General features: G+C 36.8%; 4 protein-coding genes across 4 annotated transcripts in view; 1 reads left to right on the forward strand and 3 right to left on the reverse strand.

Annotated features, from left to right (window-relative positions):
- LOC134664758 (uncharacterized) overlaps window positions 1-13,293 on the reverse strand; it is a 33,518-nt gene extending 20,225 nt beyond the window's left edge. The window contains exons 1-16 of the mRNA XM_063521502.1: window positions 13,180-13,293; window positions 12,013-12,245; window positions 11,084-11,358; window positions 10,785-10,940; window positions 10,326-10,649; window positions 9,685-9,868; window positions 8,760-9,001; window positions 8,154-8,346; window positions 7,580-7,760; window positions 6,769-6,866; window positions 6,422-6,607; window positions 5,986-6,176; window positions 2,526-2,693; window positions 1,820-1,963; window positions 1,217-1,295; window positions 372-585 (exon numbers count right to left, since the gene is read on the reverse strand). Of these exons, the coding sequence (XP_063377572.1) occupies window positions 372-585; window positions 1,217-1,295; window positions 1,820-1,963; window positions 2,526-2,693; window positions 5,986-6,176; window positions 6,422-6,607; window positions 6,769-6,866; window positions 7,580-7,760; window positions 8,154-8,346; window positions 8,760-9,001; window positions 9,685-9,868; window positions 10,326-10,649; window positions 10,785-10,940; window positions 11,084-11,358; window positions 12,013-12,245; window positions 13,180-13,183 (2,872 nt within the window). The 5' untranslated portion in view covers window positions 13,184-13,293. The remainder of the gene's footprint in view (window positions 1-371; window positions 586-1,216; window positions 1,296-1,819; window positions 1,964-2,525; window positions 2,694-5,985; window positions 6,177-6,421; window positions 6,608-6,768; window positions 6,867-7,579; window positions 7,761-8,153; window positions 8,347-8,759; window positions 9,002-9,684; window positions 9,869-10,325; window positions 10,650-10,784; window positions 10,941-11,083; window positions 11,359-12,012; window positions 12,246-13,179) is intronic.
- Window positions 331-6,193, reverse strand: LOC134664649 (membrane alanyl aminopeptidase-like). Its single transcript, XM_063521391.1, has 5 exons — window positions 5,986-6,193; window positions 2,526-2,693; window positions 1,820-1,963; window positions 1,217-1,295; window positions 331-585 (listed from the first exon to the last, which is right to left on the reverse strand). Exons 1-5 carry the CDS (start codon window positions 6,156-6,158, stop codon window positions 367-369), a joined length of 783 nt encoding a protein of 260 aa, XP_063377461.1. The 5' UTR covers window positions 6,159-6,193; the 3' UTR covers window positions 331-366.
- Window positions 3,012-5,073, forward strand: LOC134664644 (uncharacterized). The gene is made up of 3 exons (XM_063521384.1): window positions 3,012-3,494; window positions 3,599-3,718; window positions 3,814-5,073. The coding sequence occupies exons 1-3, from the start codon at window positions 3,359-3,361 to the stop codon at window positions 5,016-5,018; spliced, it is 1,461 nt and encodes a 486-aa protein (XP_063377454.1). The 5' UTR covers window positions 3,012-3,358; the 3' UTR covers window positions 5,019-5,073.
- Window positions 13,294-15,239: 1,946 nt separating the features above from the next.
- Window positions 15,240-27,815, reverse strand: part of LOC134664759 (uncharacterized) — a 31,485-nt gene continuing 18,909 nt past the window's right edge. The window contains exons 29-42 of the mRNA XM_063521503.1: window positions 26,591-26,845; window positions 25,197-25,726; window positions 24,382-24,537; window positions 23,760-24,077; window positions 23,310-23,493; window positions 22,986-23,227; window positions 22,562-22,751; window positions 22,132-22,321; window positions 21,304-21,404; window positions 18,786-18,965; window positions 18,141-18,322; window positions 17,198-17,512; window positions 16,305-16,374; window positions 15,240-15,571 (exon numbers count right to left, since the gene is read on the reverse strand). Coding sequence (XP_063377573.1) covers window positions 15,248-15,571; window positions 16,305-16,374; window positions 17,198-17,512; window positions 18,141-18,322; window positions 18,786-18,965; window positions 21,304-21,404; window positions 22,132-22,321; window positions 22,562-22,751; window positions 22,986-23,227; window positions 23,310-23,493; window positions 23,760-24,077; window positions 24,382-24,537; window positions 25,197-25,726; window positions 26,591-26,845 — 3,237 coding nt within the window. The 3' untranslated portion in view covers window positions 15,240-15,247. The remainder of the gene's footprint in view (window positions 15,572-16,304; window positions 16,375-17,197; window positions 17,513-18,140; window positions 18,323-18,785; window positions 18,966-21,303; window positions 21,405-22,131; window positions 22,322-22,561; window positions 22,752-22,985; window positions 23,228-23,309; window positions 23,494-23,759; window positions 24,078-24,381; window positions 24,538-25,196; window positions 25,727-26,590; window positions 26,846-27,815) is intronic.

Raw genomic sequence — 27,815 nt, forward strand, 5'->3', positions numbered from 1 at the left:
CAGTTCAAGGAAAACTGTCATATATCATCAAATTTAGTGATTTGTATGCTCTACAAAATATTTAATTACTTATTGAGCTAAGATTGGTCTTCATTCCATTTTCTAGGATACGGAAAATAAAACAGAAAACTTGTATAAATATAAATAATTTATTTCTAATAAAGTCAGTTGTTCTTACATCAATAAAGCCTTTCAGCTACTGAAATATTGTCATATACTTACAAATTGTTCAACAATTACATTTTAGTTAACTTCACAAAGTAGACGAGGACTTTTAGCGTCATTTTTATTGCAAGATTCAGCATAGTTAAGCAACTTTACATTTTCTGCTGTTAGACTTAAAGTATTCTTAAAAAATATTTTAAATTAACGGATGAAGTGAGCCATTATGGCTGCCAATAGCAAGGCAACAAAGGTAGGGGCAGTGATGGCGCCAGCCGCATTTCTTCCTCGAAGGAAAGAGTAGATATCTCTGACGACGCTGTTGCCCCACTGGATGTTAGTGACGGCTGTTGCAACCACATTCTTGGCGGTTTGGAAGGAATCTTCAAGTGCCAATTGGTTTTCGTACGCCCAGGCTTGGAACTGTAAAGTAAATCATGGATTAATTTTCGCGATATTTGTTTTTAATTTTATTTAATCAGGCTCCTATCTAGTCCAACAGATATCGCTTGCCATCCAGCGCGGTAATGCCGCTAGCATCTTTGGCACTTTTGGGCTGGGTGGGGGTCGGAATGGGGCTGATAGTGTAAGTAGGATAGTATATTAGTAATATGTTTAGATTCTAAGTTAGGACATTGTATGTAAATTATTTAAGTAGATTTTAAGATTGACTTTGATCTGTATTTGATGAACAACTGTGAAATAATTTATTCAATAACAAAACTTATACAAACTATTATTAAAATTAAGTATAGACTAAATAAATTAAAACTAAAACTAATAAAATAAATAAATTTGATGAATAAATATTATGAAAAAAAAAAAAAAAATATTTAAACGTTTGATGTTTTAGCAGCCTAACATAACAATTAACAGGGCCTAGACTATGATTTGTAAAGATATTTATTTTCTAAAGTGGAGTTTTAACGATAGCGTTGAACGATTTATATGCAGATGTATTTACGGGCAAAAGTTTAGTAAATTTAAGATCACTTTTTGAACGAAAAGTATCAAGAATGTATTATTTATGTTACATTTGTAATTTTATACTTACGCTAGTAATATCCTCAAAGTCAGTCAAGTAAGTAACAAGTGCATTTATGGCTACATTCAATCTGGCCACACCACCATAGCTGGAAACAAAAAAAAATTGTAGTACCTATATGTTTACGGGGCTACACAAATAAATATTAGCCTTTCATTTTCAAACAAAGCTTTTTTTATTACACAGTATAAAAGTTAGTTGCCATAATAAGAATTTGACTCCAATTAATATTACAAAATGAAATCTTACTTGTATCTGAATATAAATTGTATAATTATGGCAATTATGCAGATGTCAATTACAATGAAAAAATCAACGAGGATCAACCTTGGCCAACGTGGGACTCGAACCCACCTCTGTATATACAATTTATCGATTGTAATCAAATAATGTGGTACAGTCAGCAGCAGAAGTTTCTAGGCGAGCCAGGTGTTCAAAATGATCTTGACACGACTTTATCTTAAGAGAATAAGAGCGTGTTAAGGTAATTTTGAATACCTTGCCCGTTTAGCAACTTCTGCTGCTGACTGTACGTCCCAAAGTAAAAAAGAAAAAATATATTAATATTTAAGTTGTATCATTAAATTTTATTCCAAACAATTTCCAACTTACAGCACTCTGATGTCAGCCAAGTTATTCTGCAAAAATGTGACGACGGTCTGATAATTCTCCCTGTTTCCTGCAAGAGCGTAGGCGAAGGCGTTGGTCCTGTCGTGATAGCGGATCTTGTCGTTGGTCAAGGACTGCTGCAAGTAGCTGCAAAAGACATTAGAGTTTTTGAGGGAACTTTGCAGGACCAAGACTAAACCAAGACAAAGTTTGTTGCACACACAAAGATAGAACATAATAAATCATATACTTAGATACTTAATTGCATAATATAATTGAAATTTGAATATTAGTATTGAATGAATAAATGAATGTTTATTTGCTTCAAACAAGCGTATACGAATATATATAGGTTGTTACATATATTGTCGGTGTTATAAGCGTATATATATTGTTGTGTATGTGCATATCAATATTACCACTAAAGTATTTAACTAAAATCCCCAATGACCCATAGGTCATCATGATGCAACGAGACAAACAGAGATATAAATAATTTGACACTTTAAAATATAGGTGATGTGAGATATTAAATATTACGTAATTAAATTACGTAAAATACATTTTTTTCCATTAGCCAATGTGAAATGCAAAGCAGATAATATTTGAATATCTGTCGAAAGTCGATTAAAATTTGACAAACTTCTTATCGTAGCCTTAAATAAAATTTAAACAAAAACAAAATTAACTAATATAATAAACGTCTTACTGCTGAAGCCGGTTCTCATCCTTGGTGCAGCCAAGAGCTCTGAGGATGACGATCATGTCGGCGGCGTTCTCAGAGGTCTCGTATTGGTCGAAGAGGAAGTTGTAGTCGGTAGCGTCACCGTGCCTCAGTCCGACGCAGTAGACGTAGCGGCGAGCGTTCACGGGGACTCTGGAAGATGTTTAAGTTCTTCAAGAATTATCGTAGCAATACTGTTCTTATTAACGGCACAGTCAACTTTCCTTTAACAATGTGGTAATCTAAAAGGCATTTCTGTCTTCGATTGTACGGTGATGATGAACTGAACCATTTTAAAGATTTTTTCCAAAAATACAGTTGTTAAGGATTTTAACTAACTTATGTTAATAAGAGACGGTGTAATCATTTTTTCTTAGTAATTTAAATGTATTATTGCACATCGAATCGCACCCCAAGTAACATAACTAATTATTTTAATAACTGAACATAATTAGATCGACTCATAAATAAAGATTATAGTCTGACCAGCGAGTCGCTGCACAAGCATTTTTACAGAATTCTTCATATGGCAACAATTTTATCTGTCAAAAGTGTCAAACAACTGTCAAAATGTTGACAGCTTCTGTTACCAAACAATATTGATATTTGTGTCACATTTATGTGAGTTTTTATTTGCAAACATATGTTTGACCAGCGAGTCGCTGCACAAGCGTTTTTAGAGAATTCTATATATGGCAATAATTTTAGCTGTCAAAAGTGTCAAAAATATTGTCAAACGAGTTTACACATAACCTAGATTCTCAAATTCTCATGTTAGTTCATTCGTTACGGAAGTTTATAGTTTATATCGTATTATAATGGCTAAACCGATTAGAAGCAGTGTGAGGAGCATGTTATTTAAGATAATCTGTAACTATAATCAAGTTCGACACGACGAAAATGAGAGATTACTAGAAAAGAAGCGAATATTGGACGAAATCATTCAGGCGACCGGTAAGTCATTATCAAACAATGTTGATGCTTCTTGTACCAAATTTAATTTACGAGATAGGAACATTTGTTTGTATTACTAAACTTATGATTTATTTATATTACAGCGGGCGTAGATGACGAAAATGTTAGAGAAACTATTCAAAAGCTAGCAAGCGAACTGAAGAATGTTATTGATAATAACGCATCAGAATCAAGTTATTTAGAGAAAGTGTCTACTATGACAGGTAATATAAATAATCTATATTTTCACATCTAGGTTTATTAATATTTTAGTGTTCTTTTGTTAAAATTCCTATTGTTAAAACTGTTTTTTTTTCAGGTGCAAGCATTCGTACACTACGCACAATTAAAAAAGAGGGTTCTATTAACCAAGGCCAATGGAATACGCCAGGGAAAAAACGACCCCGGCCACCAACTGTGTCAAATTTAGACAATTTTGATGTGTCAGCCATCCGTAATAAAATTAATGAGTTTTATTGCGTCAAAAAGCAGGTACCTACTCTAAGAGCCTTACATGCGGATTTGAAAGAATCTATAGGATTCTCAGGATGTTGTGAAACACTGAGGAAAATACTACACGAGAACGGATTTGAGTTTAAAAAAAATAAAGAAGAGCGCTCCATCCTCATGGAAAAGTTTGAAATATCTGGGTGGAGGCAAAGGTTTCTTAGAGCTATACATAAAAAACGGGAAGAAGGAAAAAATATTGTGTATCTTGATGAGACATATGTCCATCAAAATTACAGACCGAAGAAGTCATGGCAAGGGCCTTCAACTTCCGGTTTAGTTGAAAAAATTTCCTCGGGTAAGCGGCATATTATAGTGCATGCTGGATCAGAGCAAGGATTTGTGCCCAATGCTTTGCTTGTTTTTAGCACAAAATCCAAAGCAGCTGACTATCATGATGACATGAACAGTTCTAATTTTTTAAAGTGGCTACGAGAAATGTTAATCCCAAATTTGACTGAGCCCAGTGTAATTGTTATGGACAATGCCAGTTACCATGTAACACAAATAAATAAGCCTCCAACCATGCACAGCTTAAAGGCTGATATTCAAAAATGGCTAAGGGAAAATAATATCCCATATGAAGAGTGTTTCAAAAAGGAGGAATTGATGTGCCTCGTTGAGGAAAATAAAATTGGTCCCATATATGCAGCAGAGGAGTTATTGAAGCAGCATGGGCATGAGGTCCTTAAATTGCCTCCATACCATTGCGATCTAAACGCTATTGAGTTGATATGGAGCCTCACAAAGCGAAAAATAGCCAGCAGAAATGTGGGGCTACCGGGTTCAGATACGGAAAACTTGATCCGAGAATGTTTTGCAATGATTACCCCGGAAGATTGGAAAAAAAGTACAGACCATGTAATAAATGTGGAACGAAAATACAAGTCTAAGGACAACATTACAGACACTGAACTAGCTCCATTCATAATAGAAGTTCGGGAAAGTGACAATGACAGTGATAGTTCTCTGTCAGGAATTGAATTTCTTGAATCCGATTTCGATTATGATTCTTAAATAAATAGGCACCTTCTTTATAAACTAACAATATTAAAAGTAGATTGAAACTAAATTGTGTTTTCTTTCACCTACCTTCAGTTCAGCTCCATTATACAATATGTGACTTTTTATTATTACTAACTTTATAAGTACAACGGGAAGCATAAATATTTCCCTTGTGAAGGTTTACTTTAATAGCACAAGGGAAATATTTATGCTTAATAAATAATCGCCTGTAATTAACCCGAGTTCAAAACTTCAAAATAAAACACAAATAAAGTAATTTTTAATCCTATCAAAAATATAAATGTCATATGAGAACCAAGTTCAATATTATGACATATGCCTTGGTTGTTGACTTCAACGACCAAAGAAATGAGATTTAAAGGGTGCCGTTTAATGGTCAGTCCTGAAATTTATTTGTAACAACAAAGTATCATTTTCTATAACTTAGGAATCTTAGGATAATATAATAACTTACTTTTTGTACAGTTGAAGTAAAGATATTTATGTTTACTACATATTTTTGTAATGATTGACTGATTAGTCTACTAACAATTCGTTCCTTCGTTTTTAGTATCTCTGATAATAATGATAACTATTCAATCATATTTTTAATTTTTAAGTGGGCTAAATTAGAAGCCAGGGGTTATAATTGCATTGCAACGATATCCTCAGTCTGTTTACTGTATTAAATTTACAGTCTGCTACGTTGCAGACTTCAGTCAGTCACTAATCAAAACAAAAATTAATTACGTATGAATTACCAAGTATCAAATTACTTTTTTTGCACTATGCTTCGTGTTACCAGTTAAAGATTTTTTGAATTTGCCGCTTTTTTTTTGTGCAGCCACTCGCTGGTCAAACTCTATTAATAACTCATAAATTTTAAACTGAAAAAATGCAACAAAATTCAAAAACCTATGAGATATGGACAGACAAGTTAGCAATAAAATAATATATGTTAACATTATTCTGTACTTACAAACTGCTTGTGGGGTTAGCCTTGAAAGCGTTCCACTTCTCCAAGCTGTCAGCAATGCAGCCCTCATGGCCAAGGTTGCAAGCGTAGTTCAGGAGCTGCATGCGGTTCAGGATTCTAGTGGTGGAGTCGGTGGCCGCTTCTTCGTAGCCCAGGGACTCGATGGCATACTCCATCAGCTCAAGAAGGTATGCCTAAAGCAAAAATATAATTGTTTGACTGCGGAAAATACAAAAAACATTTTAAGTACCTACCTACTATTTTTAAGTCTTAGTTACTCTACTATTTAAATTTACAATATTTGTATCGTATCGTCCAACGACATAAGTATGTCTTTACGGATGAAAGTGATTAAAGAGTACAATGCGGTTTAAGCGAAATAAGCTAACAAAGTACTAAAAAGGTAATTTTGATGAAACATGACGTTGATAATACTCGCCTCGAACTGCTCTTTGGCAGCAGGAATGTGCTCCAGACGGCGCCTGATTATGTCGAGCTGACCAAGAGCTCCGGCCCACACGAGGTAATCATCTTCATTCTCCAAGAAAGAGAGAACGTCGAAGGCGCGTGAGATGGTGATATACGATTCTCCAGCTCGTACGAAATGGAGAACGTCATTGACGAACTAGAAGCGAAGAAGAACAATATAAAACTGGTGTCTTTATTTACTAATTAAACTGAAGTTACAAATTAAAATAAAAAAGTTTGCGTTTAGTTCATGCACTTTAAAATTAAAAACTTAAGGAGGATAAAGAGAAAAGAAGAGTTTCATGATTTGATAGTTACCTGAGCTCTATTTTGTCTGGGGAATTGATCTTTATTATTGCGAAGTGCCGCAGCAAGCATCTCCCAGTTGTGGTCATCGTAGTTGACACGGTATAATCCTGTTAAAAAAGATAGAAAGCTATAGTTCGTTTTTTTTAGCATTAGAAAGAACTTGGAAGAAGATAAGCGATTTTGGCATGTCTTTTAATTGAAAAACGCTTACTAAAAATCAGGAACTATCATTTATGAAAGCAGAAGAATATAAATGATCGTATCAGGTTCATAATTGTTACATATTTGCCGTAACTTATTTTAAAAATGTGTTTTTCAATTAAAAGACACATCAAGATTGTTTACCTAATTTCTAATGCTAAAAAAAACGAAGTATAGGTACTTTTAAAACCGTACATTGATTTTTCAACATTGTGACGGAAAATAAATGTAAGTCTAATATTTGTTTTTTTTTATCATACTCGTATACTGTATAAAATTGTTTTATGTGATTGAAATCGACATGGTTCAACATTCTAAACAGTTTTTCCCGTGAGTAAAATAATAAAAAAAAAGTTATTTTACCAACAAAAAAAATAAGTAAATTTACAAACAGCAACAATCTTAACTGTCCATCTGTGGACCTTATTACAAAAGGCATAAAGTCCACCGATAGACAGTTAATAATGTGGGCGACCAAATATAGACGTACAGTCGACGTCAAAGATATGTTTACACTTTTCGCCTTATTACAAAGGAGTAAGGTTCAAAAGTGTAAACATATCTTTGACGTCGACTGTACGACAACAATTGAAATTACAACATTTGAAGTTTTGCTTACCAGACTGTTGGATGTTAAACACGACCCAGTTATGTCCAGCCGGCATGTTTTCAGTGGTAGAAGCCGTGGTCAAGACACTAGCTGGTTTAGTGGTGGTGAAATCGGGGTCAGCACTGTGGGTCCAGGTGTAAGGGACTAGCCATTGGTGATTGTAAACAGTGTTTCCGATGAGGAAACGGCTCTGCAGGATAAACATAAAGATATTGTAAAAAGCATTGCAGAGAACTAAATGCTAAATTATTATAATAAGAACATGAATAATCATGTGACGAGAAAGCTGATACCAATAGAAATATGATTCTAATGGCTACATTTAATGATACGTTGTAGACAAACTACATATAAGGAAAAAAGACTTTACCTATGTACAAAACAAATAAACATGATACAGTTATTATCCAGTTGTTGTAAAGTTTTTACTAAAAGCATTCATAATTCTGTGATTCGATTATAGATTTATTTTTAATATCGTCATTACTTTAGCGGACAGTCTCCACATAGATATACAAAAAATAAAATTAATTTTAGAAAAATAGTTAAAAAAAAACATCGTAATAAACAAGTGACTAAGTACCTGAGTAACAGTGATTTCTCCGCTGTTCATGTTAACGTCTACATTCAAGACGGGAGAGCCAGGGTTCTGGACCCAACTGTCGAAGACCTCGCCCACATCCAGGGTTCCGTATGTTGCTGCGTAGGTTGGGTCCGCGGCCACCGCAGACCTGAACGCGTCGTACATGTCCTCAGGAGTGCCGAGGCCGTAGGCGCTGAAAATGATAGGCTTATTAAGCATAACTAAGAACTTCAATCGAATGGAGAAAAAAAGATTGTGATAAAAAATTTAAATTGTCAGAAGGTAAAGGCAATCGTCATTCTCTGCAGACGTTGCTCCGGTTGATGATCTTCGAAACGGTTGGAAACATATCAATAGACTTTCGACTAACATTACTTAAATAACCAGCTTAAAATAAATTAAAATACTACATAGCAATATGTTACAAATAGTGATTGTGCCTCTTTTGTTTGTACGGTATAAAACACAATGTAGGTACATAAAGTAGCGTTAGACAGATTTTTCTTAAGCGAAACTATTGAAAGAGCACGATTTATGGTTTTGGGTAAAGTTAATAACAGTACCAGCGTCAGATGATATTTAATAAGCTCATTAATTAAAACTTACTTGTCGGCGAGATAAGTCCTCAATGCATCACGGAAAACGGTAGGTCCTACAAAGTGCTCCATCATTCTCAAGACCGAGGCCCCCTTAGCGTAGCTGGCGGTCGAGAAGTGGGCGCTGATAGAGGCGTTATGAGTGACAGTGCTTAAGTTCATGGGAGTGGCGCTAGCGAAAGCGTCATAGTTCAGAGCACTGTGGACATAGTCGACGATGAACTGGTCGGCTAGCTCGAGAGACGGGTCAGCCTGGAATAAATAGTTGATTTAGATAATGCTAAACAAAAAGAAGCTGCAAATGTTATAATATGGCAGCGTGGCCAAGGACCATCGTTCACATTGTTAACTAACACTTAGTTAACCTTATTGCATGGTCTTAACAACAATTGAGTTTTGGCTGTTAGTGCTAAAATCAAGAACACACTTTTAATGCGATCGATAGTATAAAAAATATGTTGTACTAAGGTAACTTCTTTAATTTTGCTAATGGCGTTTGGTTCTGTGATAAGTAAGTAATAAAATGTACTCATTTATTATAGAATTATTTAACGTTTCATTGATTTTAGCAACAACGTTTAATTACAGATACATACAATATAGAAACAGCGTATTATGTGTGTATGTTGAATAATTTTACAGTTTAGACTCACTTGTTTTTAGTCACTCGCGCGACTAATAATAAGTCGTTTAAAATTGGTTTAGTGGTTTAGATTAAAGTGGTTTAGTCGCTGCTCGCACTGTTAGTGCATGAGAAAGGAGACCTAGGCTCTCCGAAACAAGTCGCACGACGCGCGAGTGTCTAAAAACAAGTAAGTCTAAACCGTAAAATTATTCAATGAATGTCTCACAACAGTTTAAATTCGATGTCTGTATGTGTTTGTGTGTGTGTAAGAGAGAGAGAGAAATACATTATAGATTAATTTCAAACTTACAGCGTGAGCAGAGAAGTATTCAAAGAAGCTAGCGTAAGACTCGTTGAGCCACAAGTTGCTCCACCAGAAGCAAGTGACCAGGTTACCGAACCATTTATGGGCCAGCTCATGGGCCATGATAGTGGAGATGAAGATCTTGTTGATGATGTTAGTGTTAGCCGGGTCGTACAGAAGGTAAGCTTCCCTGAAAAAAAAACGAATAATACTCGTAACCACGTGGTTATTGGAAATACAGGAGACAGGAGTTGAAATTACTTAGTAAAAATTTAACATAATACTAAACCGTATACCTACTAAAGAAAAAGTGACTAAGGCCTCCAATGTTCAAGATGCTGAGGACACAGGATTGATTCCTGCCTTGAGCACTGGCCGTGTTTCGACTTATAAATAACACACATCACAATATTTATTTTTTAATTTGATCTATTCTATTGTTTTTCTTACGTAGTTATAAAACAATACTAACCCTCTTATTCATAAACGCGCTATAAACCTCGATCAGCTAATAATCGTTTGTCTTTATCTGCCATTTTGGCTTGGGTAATTGTAAGAAGAAGATAAAACATTTAACTAAATCTGGCCCGTAAAGTTTTATGAATAAGGGGGTAAGAATTTTTGTGCGTTTTTTGATAATAAATTACCTGTAGTTAACCATTCCCCAGTTCTCCATAGCACCAGCTGGGAAATCAGGTATAGCAATGTGATCGTTCTTCATTGGTTCTCCTTCGCCCATGTTGTAGTAATCATAATTGAAGTATTCGTTCATCTCATTGGTGATCCTAACTCCGATGTCATGAGCATAATCATGCTGAGCCTCAACACCTGGCCGAGATATGATACCGAAGGGCCTGTCGGGCTGGCTACCGTCAGTAGTCTCGACAAAGTCACTGACGTGGAATGCAATCAGGTAGGCAGAGATGGTGGGCGTAGGCAAGAAAGTCTCTTTAATACGGCCTTCGGAAACACTGTAAAGAGAAAAGGTAAGTAAGATTTCTGATAATGAACTCACAGGGGCCTAATTAAAAAAAAGATTTTAAGGTTTTAAATTTAAAATTGAATTTTAATTATTAATACTTACCTGTACCTATGTTAATACTTACGTCTCGGTTTGATTGATAGCCATATTAGAATAGGAAGGGCTGAGAGCAGCATCACGCGTGATAGAGAGTACGAATTTTGATTTGAACTGAGGCTCGTCGAAGCAAGGGAAAGCTTTCCTGGCGTAGAAGGGCTGGAACTGCGTCGTAGCATATTCACTGTAACAAGAAATTTTGGTACCTATCTAATAACATTCTGAACCAAATTTACTTGTGACTCTTGTGAGGTTTATAAATTATAATGAACATTTCTACTATTACAAGAAGTTACAGTAATTTTTGCAGATATTTCGGCAACTTACCGCTTTACACCATTGAGGAAGTAATAGCCCTTGTAGAACCCTCTTTCGTACTGGTTTTCATTGATTACTCCACGGTATCTAATGGTGATAGTGTATTCGCCGGCGACGACAGGGGAAGCAGGGTTAATGATCAAGAGCTCGTAAATATTGTCGAGCTCGAAGGGCCTCTCGAGGTTCAAAGCTACAGCGTTGTTGTTGCTGTCCAGGATGTTGACTGCTGTGATAGCGACGACGTTGCTGTGTAGCACGATTTCCTCATGGGGATCTCCTGAAATCTAAAAGAACAACATTTTATGTGGAAGACTATATTAGCTACCGCTAGTAGTTTGCACCTTTTGGATATTTATCAGTTGCTTTTCGGTGAAGGAAAACATCGTGAGGAAACCGGACTAATCCCAAGATATTGACGTGTAAAAGTGACCTTGTGTAGTAAAAGTGCGCTTAATAAATGTTCAATTTGAAGTAGGTATTAACTTAATCATACAAAATTACAAATTTATCTTCCTAATGTCTGAACAATTTTTGACCAACGCGATAATGATAAATAAAAATGTTATCATTTTTAATGATGATGACTGAAGCAATTTACTTATCATATGTGTGATTAGATATGTGATTACGTCAATCCTCAAACTTAACCCAATTTATCAGTGCAAATTATTTTAATGCAATTTTGCTCTGTAAGTAATTCTAATTTAATTCATGAGATATTTCAAAATATTTTGAATCGGGCTTATGCTTGCCAGATCTTTGTGGAAAATCCTATCTACCGTACCCATGTTAAGTCTCTTGCTCTTATTATACACGATGGGCCCACAGGTCACCAGTTTGCCGGACGATATCAGCCTGTCAGTTGTTCGGAACTGTCAACTTTTGCGTGTAGGCTGATATCGTCCGGCGAACTGGCTCTTTAAACTGCATTAACTTACCGTGACTTCGTGTGTCACAATCCCATCGAACCTGCTCTCAGACAAGTAGACATCCATGTCGACGTACACCCAGCTAGGCTGAATACTGTCGGTCAGTCTGTACGAGGTCTCGCTGTCCACATTGCTGTTATAGATCTCGAGCAAGTCCAGCTCCGACCTCAACTCCATGGATGGAGTGTGCTGGGCATTGATCAGCCCCACTAGGGCAAGTAGCACCACAATCATCGTGGAACCTGTGGAAATGGTGAAATCTGTCTAATTTGGGCTAATGTTATCGATCTTATTAAATTGACATAGACAAACAACCATCAGGACGCCCAAAAGCAACCTGGTGGAGAAACCTGGAGAAACAGTCGCTAAAAATACCAGCAATATATTACTATGACAGAGCCAAATACCGGAAGCATAACTCAGAGAGCCGACCCCAAAGAAAACGGGAAGAGGAACGGAAAAAGAAGGAGATATTGTGAAATTTATTAAAATTGATGCCATCGATTTTAAATTGACAATTACTTAATGAAATAGTAATATTTTATTTGACAAACAATATAAACATATTGTCTTCTTTCTCCAGAGATCAGTACCACACTTACACTATTTTTTAATATTGTTATACTGAAGTGTGTGTCAATATTTGGGTAACATTAAACTCTCTTTTTGGAGTGCCATTAAATACCAATTAAAAGAAATTGGTCTACAAATTAATTTTTAGAGAATTTTACTTTTTTGAGATATCTTAGATGTTTATAAATTATATTTATGTTATGACTTTTATTTATTCAATCGTTATTGTACAGTATATAAAGTACAAATGAAAGTTAAATGCCAAAACTACTCGTAAACTTATAATTGCAAATTCACAAGGAAATAAATTATTTATTCTTTTTATTTTTATATTCTAAGCAGCCAATTGCCTAAGTTTGCGTTTTAATAGTGATTTCATGTATTTTACTAGTTTCGAAAAAAAAAATTGACTAGAGACAAAAAAAAACTAAGTCAAATTCTATCTCATTTTCATAAAAAGTGCTTTAAAATTCTGTCTTATTAAATATAATAATATGACCTTGATAGGTCATACAATTTTAGCAGAGTGCCAATATAATGACGTCACATTGTACTCATTAAGTACCTGCTTTAATGGTAATAAAATAAATGATAAAGACTCACCCATTGTGACCACGATGCAAACTCCTCACCGACTAGATGGATTATTAACATTTTCGATATTTATCATAATCAGCGACATAATTATAAAGATTAAAGCCGTAAAGCAACCAAAAGCGTTCGAGAATTCAGACCGTTATCTAAAATCGCTGATAATATTTATTTATCGCTGTGGTTGATTAGGTTTATTGATGATGAATGTAAAACTAGCAAGTACATAGGAGTGGAAAAGTATTTAATCATTATAAGTACATAGGAATTCCGCCTAGCATAAGCTTTTATCCACCTCTTGCATCGAGACAATTCTAAAAATCCCAAACCTATTTATTAATCTGTGCCCAAACACATTAGGTTGCGTTGTTTCATCACCAAGTTCCTATGGCTACCTCCTGCCTATAATACATCATCAGATCAGCACGATGGTACCATAATATTGCATTGGCACCACATTGCGTTGCCACATTGACTTACATATGTATGCAAATTTTTAGCTCAATCGGAAATCAGAAAGTGGGTCAAATTTAGCTTACAAGATTTGACCCACACTAAAAAACTTACTAGAGTCAGTCCATGAAAAGTCTGCATCGGATTTGATAGCCCACGCAGTGCACGTGTTATTTTAAACGTCAAACTTCTATGAAATTATGGCGTATAAATGACACTTGCACTGCGTGGGCTATCAAATCCACTGCAGACTTTTCTTGGTCCGACTCTAACACGGCAAGTTAAATAAAAGCTTGTAAAAATAGGTATGTTGTGTAAAAACAAAGCCCGGTGTATAACCTAAACAATAAAAAAATGGGTCACTTAGTGATAATATTTCCAATGCTTGATATTCCCTACACTATATGCTTTACTAATATTCGACTGAGCGAACTTGCTTTCTGAGCAATAATGCATTGGTGCCCGGCTTTCTTCTGTTCGGCTGTTCTTCTCTACCGGTCGCAATTGACAACCATTTCTCGGAAACTTTTCTTAGTTGGATCATATCAGGTTCGATAGTTATATTATGATATGGATTTTTTCTAGGTATCTAGTTTTTGGAAACTTTTCTAACTGACGGTGCTGTGCCGTTCAGTAGTTCTGCAGCTCACAGACATCGGTTATTGTATATTTCTCTTGTTTATTTGTTTTTTAGAGTGCACAAAACAAGTTTGTTATAAGTTAACATTCATTTAGAACATTAAAAGTTTACTCCCATCTTTAGAAGCCATACTGGAGAAGTAAAAAAAGCTCCTTAACCTTTCAGAAGTCACTCAGAACTCATAGTGATTTATTAAAATGACTAGACATTAACTACCAAGCTTTCACTGTAGTAGTCATTATAGTGCATTTTGGGATTCAGCATTTGTTCTATAAGATATAAATTTATCCTTACATAACAAAATGTTATGTTCAGCAAATAGTAGATTACTACATACACTTTTTCTCTCTTACCTCACTTCAGCCACTGATGAAGTGACTAGTAAAACAATAATTTCTGTGCAATCTTAGAATGCATTCTTCAATACATTTTTCTACGTCTTTTGAGCTTTTCTTCGCTCTGGAGTCACTCGTAGTCATATGACATCCCACTACCTGAAGTTTTCAACCCTAGTGCCTTTAAATATTGTGCAGCACCCATTTCTTTCAAAAATTTTAGAAGCAATTGTCCATAAACATTCGACTCTCTTTTGGCTACTTTTATTTATTCCAATGAATTGCTCGCTAGCTCTTTCTTGCTTTCGTCATCAGTACAACAGCATGTCTCCCAGAAGTCCCAGATTACATAAATCTGACGAAAATTTTTGAACGGAATTGAGATTAAAACAAAAATTTTCAATGTTTTATTCATTATATTTTCTTCAAAAATATGTTGAAATTTAATAAATAAAATATATAAATAAATAAAATGGTAAAGAGAGAGAGAGATTTTACCTTAAAATGTTTAATGGAATATTCAGAAATATAAGATTTATTTATTTACAAGTTGGTTAAGTAAATTTAAACACATTTCTGTTATATCAATTACTTAATACATAATATTAATTTATCTGTCTATATACATACAATCAAATCAATCAATACAAAGTTACGCCACCATATTGGTAGCCAAAGTCACAATGAGGGTAACAGCGCTCAACGCAGCAATGTTAGCGGAATCAGTTTGACCTCCTTCTGTTTCCGGGGTTTCTGGTTCTGTTTCCAGTTCTGGTTCCGTTTCCGTTTCTAGTTCAGGATCAACGATGTCATCAATGTTATCTTCGAGGTAACCATTTTCGAAGAAAGTTGCGAGCTCTTCAATTCTGGAATTGGACCAAGCGTGGAAGGCTCTGGAGGAAGCGATGCCGCTGATGCCAGTGTTGTAAGCGCTTTCTCCGATGACCGCCCGCTGGGCTTCCAGCCAAGTTAGAACCTAGAATGTGGTAGGTTTGATAATAACTATAAGGGTGAGGTTCTGATGGTCTCGCAACTTTGACCACCTTCTATACTCGAAGTTTCTGGGAGGTCATTTGATATTTACTAGATGAGAATCTCAATAAGGCAATCATCCTAAAAATTAATTTAATGAACGAGAAACCTTGAGCTTTATTCTAGGAGTGAGTAGATAAAAATATCGAAAACTTAAAAAATATTCTAATATTTTTTCATCATTTCTTAATAAAAATAAGGTCAGTTAAAACTGTTCAAAGTGTGGAAAAAATAAAAAGTAAAAATGTGAGTCATAACCACGACCTATGTTTTGTTAATAATAAATCCATTAAACCCATACGAGTACTTAAGGAGTGTTGAGGATGATGTGCATAATTAAAATTTTATCGATGGTTATCTTGGAAAGTTCTGTATTAGTCATTATATTTTGTGTACAGTTACATCCTGTTACTTAGTTCCTTTGGTGATATAAATTATTTCCCTGACACAGAAAAAAACATTAGGTATTTCAATAATCAATCGAAAATCCCTTAAGCATACATGCAATTTTATAGTTACCATCAAGTATCAAAGGGTTTGCACGACGGATCCGAAATGTATGGGAAGATCCCCCTACAAACCCTATTATCATCAATAACTTCATGTAAAACAATTGTTGTTAAGTTTGTATACCTGATTTAGCAACTATGGTCAAGTTTAGTGATGGTTTAACTTACCTCAGCAATTTGTTCCTCGTTCAGAAGACGGGCAGTAACGTAGCTGAGCGGTGTAGCAATGCTGCCAAGTCTGCAAAGTAAACGTAATAACGTCAAACCAAATCTAGCAATACCTGTTTATTACGTTACAGCAGTAACTACAACGATGACGTATCCTTTGGATTGCAGCCGGGGCGAGGCAGTAGAATTATTAGGTAGGTAGCTGCATTGTGCTTGTAGAATATAATTCAGAAAAACCAACACACAAACATCATAATCTTCTATCTTTTATTAGTTTTTCATTTATGCATTTGTACCTACTGTTAGTTCTCTCCTTAAGACTGCATCATGTAGTCTGTATAATACTGTCTGTTTTAAATTTTACAGTGTAATAGTTCGCTGTAATGTTGTGTTATAAATAAATAAATATTATAGGACATTCTTACACAGATTGACTAAGTCCCACAGCAAGCTCAAGAAGGCTTGTGTTGTGGGTACTCAGACAACGATATATATAATACACAAATACTTAGATACATAGAAAACACCCATGACTCAGGAACAAATATCTGTATCATCATACAAATAAATGCCCTTACTGGGATTCGAACCCAGGATCATCGGCTTTGCAGGCAGGGTCACTACCCACTTGGCCAGACCGGTCGTTAATATTATTTGAATCAATAAAAAAAAAACATATTAAAAACTCCTTTAAAGATGAGAATTTCTATATCATTATAATATATAAAAACTACGTTTAAGTGAGAAAAGGTAACAGACAGAGTTACTTTCGCATTAATAATATTGGTAGTAAATTAGATATTTAAAACAGTAAAGTAGGTACCTAAGCATTACAGCATTGATATTTAAAAAAAATGACAGTATTATATATGTATATTGAAATCTATACTCACGCAGCGGTCACCTGAGCCACATTGTTTGTCAGCCACCTGAAAGCCCTCATAGTGTTAACCTCATTGCCGGTAACAGCAGCGTTCAAAGCGGTAGTGTAGTCCTGAGGTCGGACAGAGTCATCCATAGCGACAATAGCCGAAAGGTATTTCTGCAAGCTGGCTTCGTCCAAGGTGCACCCAGCGGTTTCCAGCATGACAATCTTGTCGTTGGACAAGTCGTTGGCCAGGTATCTGTCCCAGAAGATGTCGAAGTCAGCTGCGGTTCCTCGGCGGAGACCTTCGCAGAAGACCCATGGACGCATGTTGGGGGGTACGCTGAAACGTTTTTGGTGACATTGTAATAAAAGTGTACATGAAGCATCGCATAGTATGGACACACTGTAAAAAGTAACAGTGGTCCGACGGCCTTTGACGTGTACCAAGCTACTATCAATGCCAATCTATGCGAGTATGTGAGTATGCGAATCTATGTGATGAGTCAATGCTATGCGATGACAGCGATATATACAGCTCGGTTGCGCGCGAACCCTCCTCGACCCTCGTCGAACGACTGTATAGACTGTGGTATGGAACAGCATTTAAGAAGTAAAAAGTAAAGTAAGTTTAGGTAAAAAAATAATACTTGGAGCTTCATTATAATGCAACGGGGAAAGAGCTACGTTAAGAGAGATGAACTTCTGAACGAATACAGTGATCGCAAAACTGAAAAAATATAATATCAAATAGAATAATTTATTAGGTCAACTAGAGTTCTGTGTCATAATCGCATAAATAGTTAGGTAGAATCCTATTATACTTCGTTGATAATTAATTAATAACGACGACAGGATTGAGTGAAGAAAACTCGAGGAGGTCTTTTCCCAGCAATACTCCGTTAGGCTTATAAAAAAAAGAATGTGTAAGCTGTTTGAAAAGCCGTGCTACACATGTAAGTTGTACTTACTATCCACCATTCAGCCAGTTATTGAAGTTGGTGACGGCGGCGGCCGAGCACCCTTCATGCCCATTGTTGCAAAGGAAGGTGCCCAGGTACATCCTCATGAGGCCGTCCATGTAGTCCTCATCCTCGATTTCGGCCCATCCGAGACGGGCTGTGGCAGCCACGCTGAGTCCGAGAATTTGCTCCTATAAAACAAGGCCAGTTTGTACTAAAAAACATAATAATAAGTACTTACTAAACACCTCATTACCTGTTCATGCAAAGGAGCTCTATTTTTTTAGCTTTGGTTTCCCAATGCTAGGCAAAGGCCTCCCCTCGTTTTCTCCATTTCCTACCGTTTTCCCACCATTTGGAGTAAGATTTCTTATTTCTAATTTACGTAGTACACTAAAAGGGTGAGTTGACGAATTGACTGTGGTGAAAGAGTGATGCAAGATAAGTTTTATGCTTAACTGCATTTAATGACTTCTTCGCCCATCAAATATAGGACAGAAGATGCACATCGACAGCCAGGGGAGGATACTCGGACAGATATCACAAAATTATAAGGAAGGAAACTAGAAAGTTTGAAAACTGTTCTGCTACAGGCAGGCAGATCACTGGCGTCAAGCTTTCTAAGTCTTTAACACTATACTCCAAGTTACTTACTCTTAGCTTGGCAAGGTTTTCCTCGTCATGTGCTAGCCTCCTGATGACCCAGTTCAAGCTGGTAATAGCCGAAAGCCAAGGGGCATATTGGTCTTCGAACTCCAGGAATGAGATGATGTTGAAGGCTCTTTCGTAGCGAAGTACGCCGGCCCTGGCGAGTTGGAAGACGTCGTCGACAATCTGGAATGCAGTCAATCGTTTGTGAATCAAATGTGTATTCGGTCAAGATAATTGGAGGTTTTCTCCTAATAATAATAGGTCTTTTTGGGCGATGAAGTTTATATATATAAAATTAAAAAGTTGTTAGTAAAGAAATAATTAATATCACAGTTCTTATTACCTAAAAATAATTCAACTGAAATTGAGTGAAAATCTCCTTGTTTCATAGGTCAACAAAACATTAGGTACTTATGTATATGTATATGTTGTATTTGTATTTATTTTGTATGTATAATAACTTATAAGGAAGGCTTATTTACAAAAACTTACAAAGAAGGCATTGTTTTATTTTTATATTCATCATCATCATCATCTCAGCCATAAGACGTCCACTGCTGAACATAGGCCTCCCCCTTGGACCTCCATTCGTACCGGTTGGAAGCCACCCGCATCCAGCGTCTTCCGGCGGCTTTAACAAGGTCGTCCGTCCATCTTGTGGGTGGACGTCCTACGCTGCGTTTGCTAGTCCGTGGTCTCCACTCGAGCACTTTTCGACCCCATCGGCCATCTTCTCTGCGCGCAATGTGGCCTGCCCATTGCCACTTCAGCTTGCTAATCCGGTGAGCTATATCGGTGACTTTAGTTCGTCTACGGATCTCCTCATTTCTGATTCGATCACGCAGAGAAACTCCGAGCATAGCCCTCTCCATAGCTCGTTGAGCGACTTTGAATTTTGAGATGAGGCCGATAGTGAAAGACCACGTTTCGGAGCCGTAAGTCATCGCTGGTAACACACATTGATTAAAGACTTTCGTCTTGAGGCACTGAGGTATGTCGGACGAAAAGACATTACGTAGTTTCCCGAACGCTGCCCAACCGAGTTGGATTCGGCGGTTGACCTCCTTCTCGAAGTTGGACCTACCTAATTGGACTACTTGTCCTAGGTAGATGTACGAGTCAACAACTTCGAGTACCGAGTTCCCAACAGAGACTGGGATGGGCACAACATTGGCATTTGACATAAGTTTCGTCTTGTCCATGTTCATTTTCAAGCCCACCCGTTGTGAAACTCGGTTGAGGTCATCGAGCATCATGCTGAGTTCCTCCATCGACTTTGCCATGACTACGATATCGTCGGCAAACCGAAGGTGAGTGATGTATTCGCCGTTGATGTTGATGCCAAGTCCTTGCCATTCCAGGAGCTTGAAGGTGTCTTCCATTACGGCAGTAAACAGTTTCGGAGAGATAACGTCTCCCTGCCTTACGCCTCTTTGCAATGGAATCGCCTTCGTGCTCTGCTCCTGTACTCGGACCGACATGGTGGCGTTACTATACAAATACTTCAACACTTCGATGTACCGATAGTCAATATGGCATCGCTGAAGAGACTCAAGCACCGCCCATGTTTCCACCGAATCGAAGGCTTTCTCATAGTCCACAAACGCTAAGCATAATGGTAAGTTATACTCTTCGGTCTTCTGTATAACTTGCCGCAGCGTATGGATGTGGTCTATGGTACTATAGCCTTTTCGAAACCCGGCTTGTTCGGGAGGCTGGAAGTCATCAAGTCTGTGTTCGAGACGGGTCGTGATGACCCTTGAAAACAGCTTATAGACATGGCTCAGAAGCGTGATGGGTCTGTAGTTCTTCAATAGGCTGTTATCACCTTTTTTGAAAAACAGCACCACCTCGCCTCTATTCCATGTTTCAGGCGTTTTGCCCTCGTACAAGACGGAATTAAAGAGCTTCTGGAGGACTTTAAGTACCGGTGTTCCACCCGCTCTCAGAAGCTCTGAAGTGATTCCGTCTTTGCCCGGCGCCTTGTTGTTCTTAAGCTGCTTCAGGGCCATCCTAATCTCGTACAGACTGATGTCCGGGATATCTTCGGTATAATGTCGGGACAGCTTGGCTCTTGGATCTCCTACCAAGCTGTCGACGGGCTTTGCGATCGAAGTGTATAACTGTCCATAGAACCTCTCGATCTCGCCTAAAACCTCCGCTTTGCTCGACGCTATGCTGCTATCTTCCCGTTTCAGCTTCGTCAGCTGGCTTTGCCCAATAGACTTGTCCTTTGCGAACACTTTGGAGCCTTGGTTTCGCTCAATAGTCTCTTTAATACGGTTAGTATTAAAGAGACGCAGATCATGTCGCAAGGACTTAGATATACGTCTATTGAGTTGCCTATATGACTTCGCGTCATCGGGAGACTGCAACTGTAGCGAGCGTCGTTCAGCCATGAGGTTTAAGGTTTGCTCGGTCAATTTCTGAGGTCTATCTTTACGGCATTTTTATATTGTCAGAGATAATTGACCAATCGTTTCATTAAACTAGTATTTGATACTATAACTATTTTCAGTACCTGTGCTCTGTTACGTTCGTGAATGTCAGTTCTCTGGTTACTCCTCAATGCCAGAGTGATAAGAGCCCAATTTGTGGCATCGTAGTTTACTCTATAGAAACCTGTAAATTAGCATATTTTACTTAATACCACAGTAGTTTTTTAGGGTTCCGTACCCAAAGGCTAAAACGGGACCCTATTACTAAGATTCTGCTGTCCGTCCGTCCGTCCGTCCGTCCGTCCGTCTGTCACCAGGCTGTATCTCACGAACCGTGATAGCTAGACAGTTGACATTTTCACAGATGATGTATTTCTGTTGCCGCTATAACAACAAATACTAAAAACAGAATAAAATAAAGATTTAAGTGGGGCGCCCATACAGCAAACGTGATTTTTGACCAAAGTTAAGCAACGTCGGGCGTGGTCAGTACTTGGATGGGTGACCGTTTTATTTTTGCATTTTTTCCGTTTTTTTTTTGCTTTATGGTACGGAACTCTTCGTGCGCGAGTCCGACTCGCACTTGCCCGGTTTTTTTATTTGTACTAAATTAAAATATCGAAAATTGCAATGGCATTCATACTCATAGGAGCCAGACCGGCCTAACCTGCTAGTGAAAATCTTCCACACATAGGTATACCTCTCGCGTCGAATAATGGCCCCTATGACAGTTAATTTTTTGGACATTTAGCATAAGCTAAATTAATATTAATTTTATTTCTTAATATTAATAATAATATTAAGAAATATTAAATTTTATTAATAAAAATACAATAAAAACAACTCTTCAATTATTTTTTAAATAAAGTTCAACAAAATGAGACTTGGCTGTCTGAAGAAACAAGTCTTACCAGTTTCCTGTTTGTTAAAGATGACCCATTCGTTGCCAGTGGTTCCTCTGTCGATCACCGTGGTTTGAGCAGTTAAGACCTGAGATGGTTTCAGGTCTTCGAAGTCAGATTCCCCAGCACGAGTCCATGTAATTGGCACAATATATAGACTGGGAATTGTGGAAACGCCAGTGTTACGCTCCCAACGGTGCTAGAAGTAAACATAGGAACTTAACATAGTTAACAAACAATTAAAATCGGCATCATTTCGTGATTTCATTTCTTAAACATATCATGTGAAAATAAAAAAAACTGTGTTGTTGTCGTTTTGTGAATGTCCTCGTGGTGAATAACTTTCGCCGAAGACTATTCATTGAAAAAAAATTAGAAATGGGTGCCTAAGAAAGTTCAAAGCAGTAGTTGAGTAAAAGTATAACAAAATAAAAGTTACCTGAGTAACAATCATCTGACCAGTTCTCTGGTCGACAGTGACAGTCAATAGAGGATGTCCAGCCTGCTCTGACCAAGTTTTGAAGTACTCCTCAATGGTAACACCGTTGTAATTAGACAAAGCACCATCTTCTGCCGCTGCTTCATCCAATGCAGTGAAGAGATGGATTGGCTCTGCTACATTGTAAGCTCTACGACATACAATTATATTATATCAGCGTCAGAGTTTACATTAAACTATAATAAAAAAGGCCTGGCCTCTTAATTTATAGCTGGCTACAAAACAAAGAATAAAAGTTACTATTCGTTTAAGAAATGTATATAAAATATGCAGTTTGTTATGAAAAACTGGAGATCATACACTTTACGGAACATGTTCGATGGAACAACTATTAAAACTTCCATATATTTCAGAGTGATCATACCTCTCTTTAAGATAGTTTTGCATTCCTTTAACAAACGTTTCGTTTCCAAGGAAGTGTTCCGTCATTCTAATCACTGACGCTCCTCTAGCGTATGTAATAGTAGAGAAATGGGCACTGACACTGGCGGGATCGATCACGCTAGGGTCAGTCAAGGGATGTGCGCTATCGATCGAGTCAGAGATCATAGAAGCCTGCACTTGCTCGATGATGAAACGGGTCTCAAAGCCAAGATCGGGTCTCACCTGTTAAAATTGAAATTTAATAAATCCAGACATATCTTAATACACTTATACCAGTGTCTAAAGTGAAGAAGAAAGTACGAACCAAGTCAGCTAAAAAGTATGTATAGAATCTGGCGAATCCCTCGTTAAGCCACAACACGTCCCACCAGGCACAAGTGACAAGGTTTCCAATCCACATGTGGGTGATCTCATGAGCGACTATGTTCATCACTCGCTGTTTGTAGAAATGGTTGGAGTTCAGGGGATCGTAAAGGACTAAGGCTTCCCTAAAATAAAGTAAATAAAATAAAACAAAAAAAAAGCTGAAAATAAAATAAAATAAAAACTTGAAAGGTGATACTTTATTTATAGAAGAGTCAGCGTCTGAAGTTGAGAACTTAGAGAACGTATGAAAGCCAGGGTCAATATCTTAGAACACTTAGTTTTCTTCTTATTTGCTCTTTACTGAGCAGTAACCGCATTAATACCACCTTCAGTGCTGTCTTCTAAGTTTCCGCTAGTTTTGTACAAAACTTTTATCACACAATATTACCTGTAAGTCAAAATTCCCCAATTTTCCATAGCGCCAGCTGAAAAATCAGGAATCGCGGCTTGTTTCATGTTAAGGTTTTCTGCCATTGTATAGTAAGGAATGTCAGTATATATTTCCATTCTTTCCAAAAGTTGAATTCCAGTTTCCTGAGCCCATGCACCGGCAGTATCGACATTGTCGCGAGCGTAGAGGGAGAAAGGCCTCTCGATGTCGTTATTGTTTTCAACGTCAACGTAATGGGAGACGATGAATGCGAGTAAATAAGTCGAAGTATATGGCGTAGTGTAAAAAGTTTCAGATATCCTTCCATTTTCCAAACTGAGGACAAAGTTTTAGAAAATTATGAAACATTTTTCATTTAATTCAAAACACCATTATAAACAATAATGAATACAATTTATTGTTGTCTAAATTCAATTACATATTTTTAAATTGCAGTTTGAAGTTTGAAGCTAGTTTTGGCATTAGATATTTTAAAGCTTAGGAAAACAAGAAAGAAAATAGGTATTAGCTTATTGCTTTCAATAATAAACTTAACGAGTTAGATATTGTTTATGGCAATATTCTTATAAAGTATATAATATTACACTCTCGTATGGATTTTTAACTACTTTATACTTACGTAGTAGTAGACAGAATTGGCATATTTCCGATGGTTGGACTAAAGTCTGCTTCTCTATTGATGGTGATGTCGAAGGTTGCCTTGAAGCCAGGTTCATCGTAGCACGGGAAAGCCTGGCGAGCGTGGCCAGGCTGGAACTGGGTCGTTCCCATCCATCTATCAACCAAACAATTATTGACTATAGTTAGAATCTAATATGACCGGACGATGACATGTTAATTTGTTAGTTAATAATCATAATCATAATCATAATCATCATTTATTAATAATATAAAATTACATGTCAAATAGGTAGTACAATATGTAGGAAGGTATTACATAATATTATTCTTATTCTATATTATCATTAGTCCATTAAGTGAATTGTATATATTACTACTGGAATGTTACTGAATAATATGATATGATATGATGGTGCTTAGAAACGAATGCTTCCATCATGACTCATCCGGTGACCGCCGGGTGAACGGAGTGTTTGTGTTTTGAACTTTTATGGTGACTATCATCAGTGACCGTATCATACCATATCCATATCATGAACAAATACTTCAATTCACACTTCAACAAAAATATTGTACTTTGAAATTGAATTAGGGTTCCTGGGGTAGCAGAAGCGACATTTAGATTATTAAAATCTGCTTTAATCAGAATAGTTAAGATAGTTATCTATATTAAATATCTCTTGTACCATGCAGTTTTCAGAAGCGGTAATAGATGGCGCTAGTTGAACGCTTTGTACGGTTTGTGTGGATTAAGAATTACTAAATTTTAAGCGAGTGAAAGTCACAGAAAGGAAGTCACGGACAAAAGCTTACCTTTTATTACCAGTAGAGTCGATGTACCAACTTCTGTAGAAGCCTCTCATATCGTTATTAATGTTTCCTCTAAACGTAGCAGAGATAACATATTCTTGACTAACCGACAATGCCGTGGAAGTCTGTATGTACAGGAAACTGTATGGTGCAACGCATGTGAACTCTTGATTAGGCGCAGTGATGTCCTGAACTACTCCATTTGCATCTGTATACGTTACTGTCAGAGTCTGAATGGTCATGTCATTGCAGTGTAGCACGATTTGGCTCAAAAAATTGGCCAGTGGGCTGATGTAAATTCTGACTTCACCATCGAATGTGAATGGCTCAACACCCGTAGGAACGGTCTCAAAGTAGGGTGTGAGTGTGACTTCATAGTGCCGAGGGCGAGTGGTCGTGGGCAGACGGTAAGCGGGATCATTCAGCGGTATTGCGACGGAGTCCCATTCGCCATCTTCAAGCGGAATAGGACTAGCGGTGAATATGCCCTGGATTAGGGCGATACCCAAGAAAAGTGACACCCAGCGACTAGCCTAAAATATAAATTGGCATTTAAAAAAAATTGCCCTTATTTGAAGATTTTATTAATTTATTATATTAATTATAATTTATCAAACTTACCATTATGTCGCCGGACTGTCATGCAGTACTGATTGGTTTTCACTGAAATTCCATTCGATCTGCTGATAATTCCTTAATCTCTTTATCTTATCCGATTTACATAAGTAATTATGAGATATATGTACGTATATTTGTTAATGATAAAATACAGTCATATAGATATAATATTTTATAGAAATTTACAATCATGTTTTTGGTATGTCCTTCAGTTATTTGTTTTATTTTAATACAATAAATCTTGATAATAATCTATCATATTTTTATAACAGCAACAGTACATTACCTCAAATGATTATGCTTACTGAATTCTAGAATGTTTCAGATTTTTGGTTCTATAGGTATCCAGTGGTTCTTATCAACCTTTTTCAATGTGGTTGCTTCATGATCTATTATTCTATATTCTCAACTAGATCAAAAGTATGTACCTACCTAATGTTAGTTAGTTATTAGTACCATTACCATGGTGTCATAAAATACTTCGTCAGTTAAATAAAGTGTAGTTTTAATCAAATGCTATGAGGTAAAATAAACGAAATAGTATTTATCACTATAATTGTTTTAATTAATCAATTATAAAATATTTACAAAATATTTAAATAATCATAAGGCACTAATTATTAATGTAGCTCAGCATAACCCCAGCCAACGTACAGACTATAACATAAGACATCAGAAAAATCCTGTCCAAACTACAATTGTTAAGTTAGTTTTATTTATAGAATGTAATTGAAAATGGCAGCAATAAAAATGACGGACATGGATAAAAATGTGTTGACAGCAGAATCAGGGAGCTCAGGAGTTTCTGGCTGAGTTAGTTCTGGTCTAGGCTCAAGATCCGGCGTGGGAGGTTCCGTAGGCGGTGCTTGGGTGGTGGTGACCACAGGCTGGTAGCCTGCTGTGAGGAAGTTGTTGACGTCGGCGACAATCCGGGCGGTCCATTGGATGGACTGTCTGGCGGACTCGGCTCCGTTCATCACGCTCTGGTACGATGTGCCCAGGAGAGCCTGGTTTTGGGTCGCCCATTGTTGGAACTGATGAACAACATTATTGGTTAGTAAAGATTGCGGTATTCATGTTCCCTTGATCATAGTTATGTTGACAAATATGAACAATTTTTGTCCAAAAAGAACTCTTCAGATAGCTAGATTTCAAGACTTGAACCTTAAGCCATATTGTATTCTGTTGATGTAAGAGTTATAAAATAATCGTCGTTACAGTAGATACAATTATTGTCAACGATACAGCTACCGCTTATACCATAGTGGTAAACGTTAAAATTATGTTAAGCAATAAATAGATTAACATAAATTAAATGAATATCTTTCACGATTCACGATACGACTTTGTATATGTAATATGTACTAGAGGTGTGCGCCGATGGCAAAATCATCGGTGGCGGCGTCCGATGATTTTTTGACCGGCGGTGGCGGCGTGATCGGCGTGAAATCGGCGTGGCATAATTTTTGATACTGCATGAGAACGTGGCTGTAGAAACTCTACATTAAAGCCTTCTGAGTATTTACTAGGCTATCCAAAGCATATTATGTGTGTTTTCTAAATTATTGTCGAAAATTATATCCCGGCATGTCACTTGGCAACCATTTTTTACCAATACCTACCTAATGGTTACCAACGGTATGTTTAAATATTAAATTAAAAAGGATACTTTAAAACGCTACATTTTAGGCAGTATTTTTACTTACTTTTAAGCGAAATACAAATAAAACACAAAAAAATCTTTAAGTTGCCTTAAATCTATATTGACTTTTCCCAGTCGCTGTCGCCTCACTTAGGATTTGTTACGATATAATGATGAATACTTTACATTTGTCTGAACTGAAGTTTAACAGAAAACTATGTAAGACTAAAGATATCGTCGTTTTCGAAAGTAAACTTATCTGGCCGGTTGATTCGCTCAACAGAATGTCTTTGGAGTGTCCCTTTTTATAGAATATTAAGGTCTACTTTGTTTTCTTTACTCCTAGCTTAGTGAAGATATTT

This window comes from Cydia fagiglandana, chromosome 5, assembly GCF_963556715.1.
Source record: "Cydia fagiglandana chromosome 5, ilCydFagi1.1, whole genome shotgun sequence".
NCBI lineage: Eukaryota > Metazoa > Arthropoda > Insecta > Lepidoptera > Tortricidae > Cydia > Cydia fagiglandana.

Coding starts and splice junctions, on each gene's coding strand:
- LOC134664644 (XM_063521384.1), top strand. CDS start 3,359: ATGGCTAAACCGATTAGAAGCAGTGTGAGGAGCATGTTATTTAAGATA. Junction 3,495..3,598: donor CGAAATCATTCAGGCGACCG/GTAAGTCATTAT, acceptor TTTATATTACAG/CGGGCGTAGATGACGAAAAT. Junction 3,719..3,813: donor GAAAGTGTCTACTATGACAG/GTAATATAAATA, acceptor TTTTTTTTTCAG/GTGCAAGCATTCGTACACTA.
- LOC134664649 (XM_063521391.1), bottom strand. CDS start 6,158: ATGGAGTATGCCATCGAGTCCCTGGGCTACGAAGAAGCGGCCACCGAC. Junction 2,694..5,985: donor GCTAACCCCACAAGCAGTTT/GTAAGTACAGAA, acceptor AACATCTTCCAG/AGTCCCCGTGAACGCTCGCC. Junction 586..1,216: donor ACTTTGAGGATATTACTAGC/GTAAGTATAAAA, acceptor TTTACTTTACAG/TTCCAAGCCTGGGCGTACGA.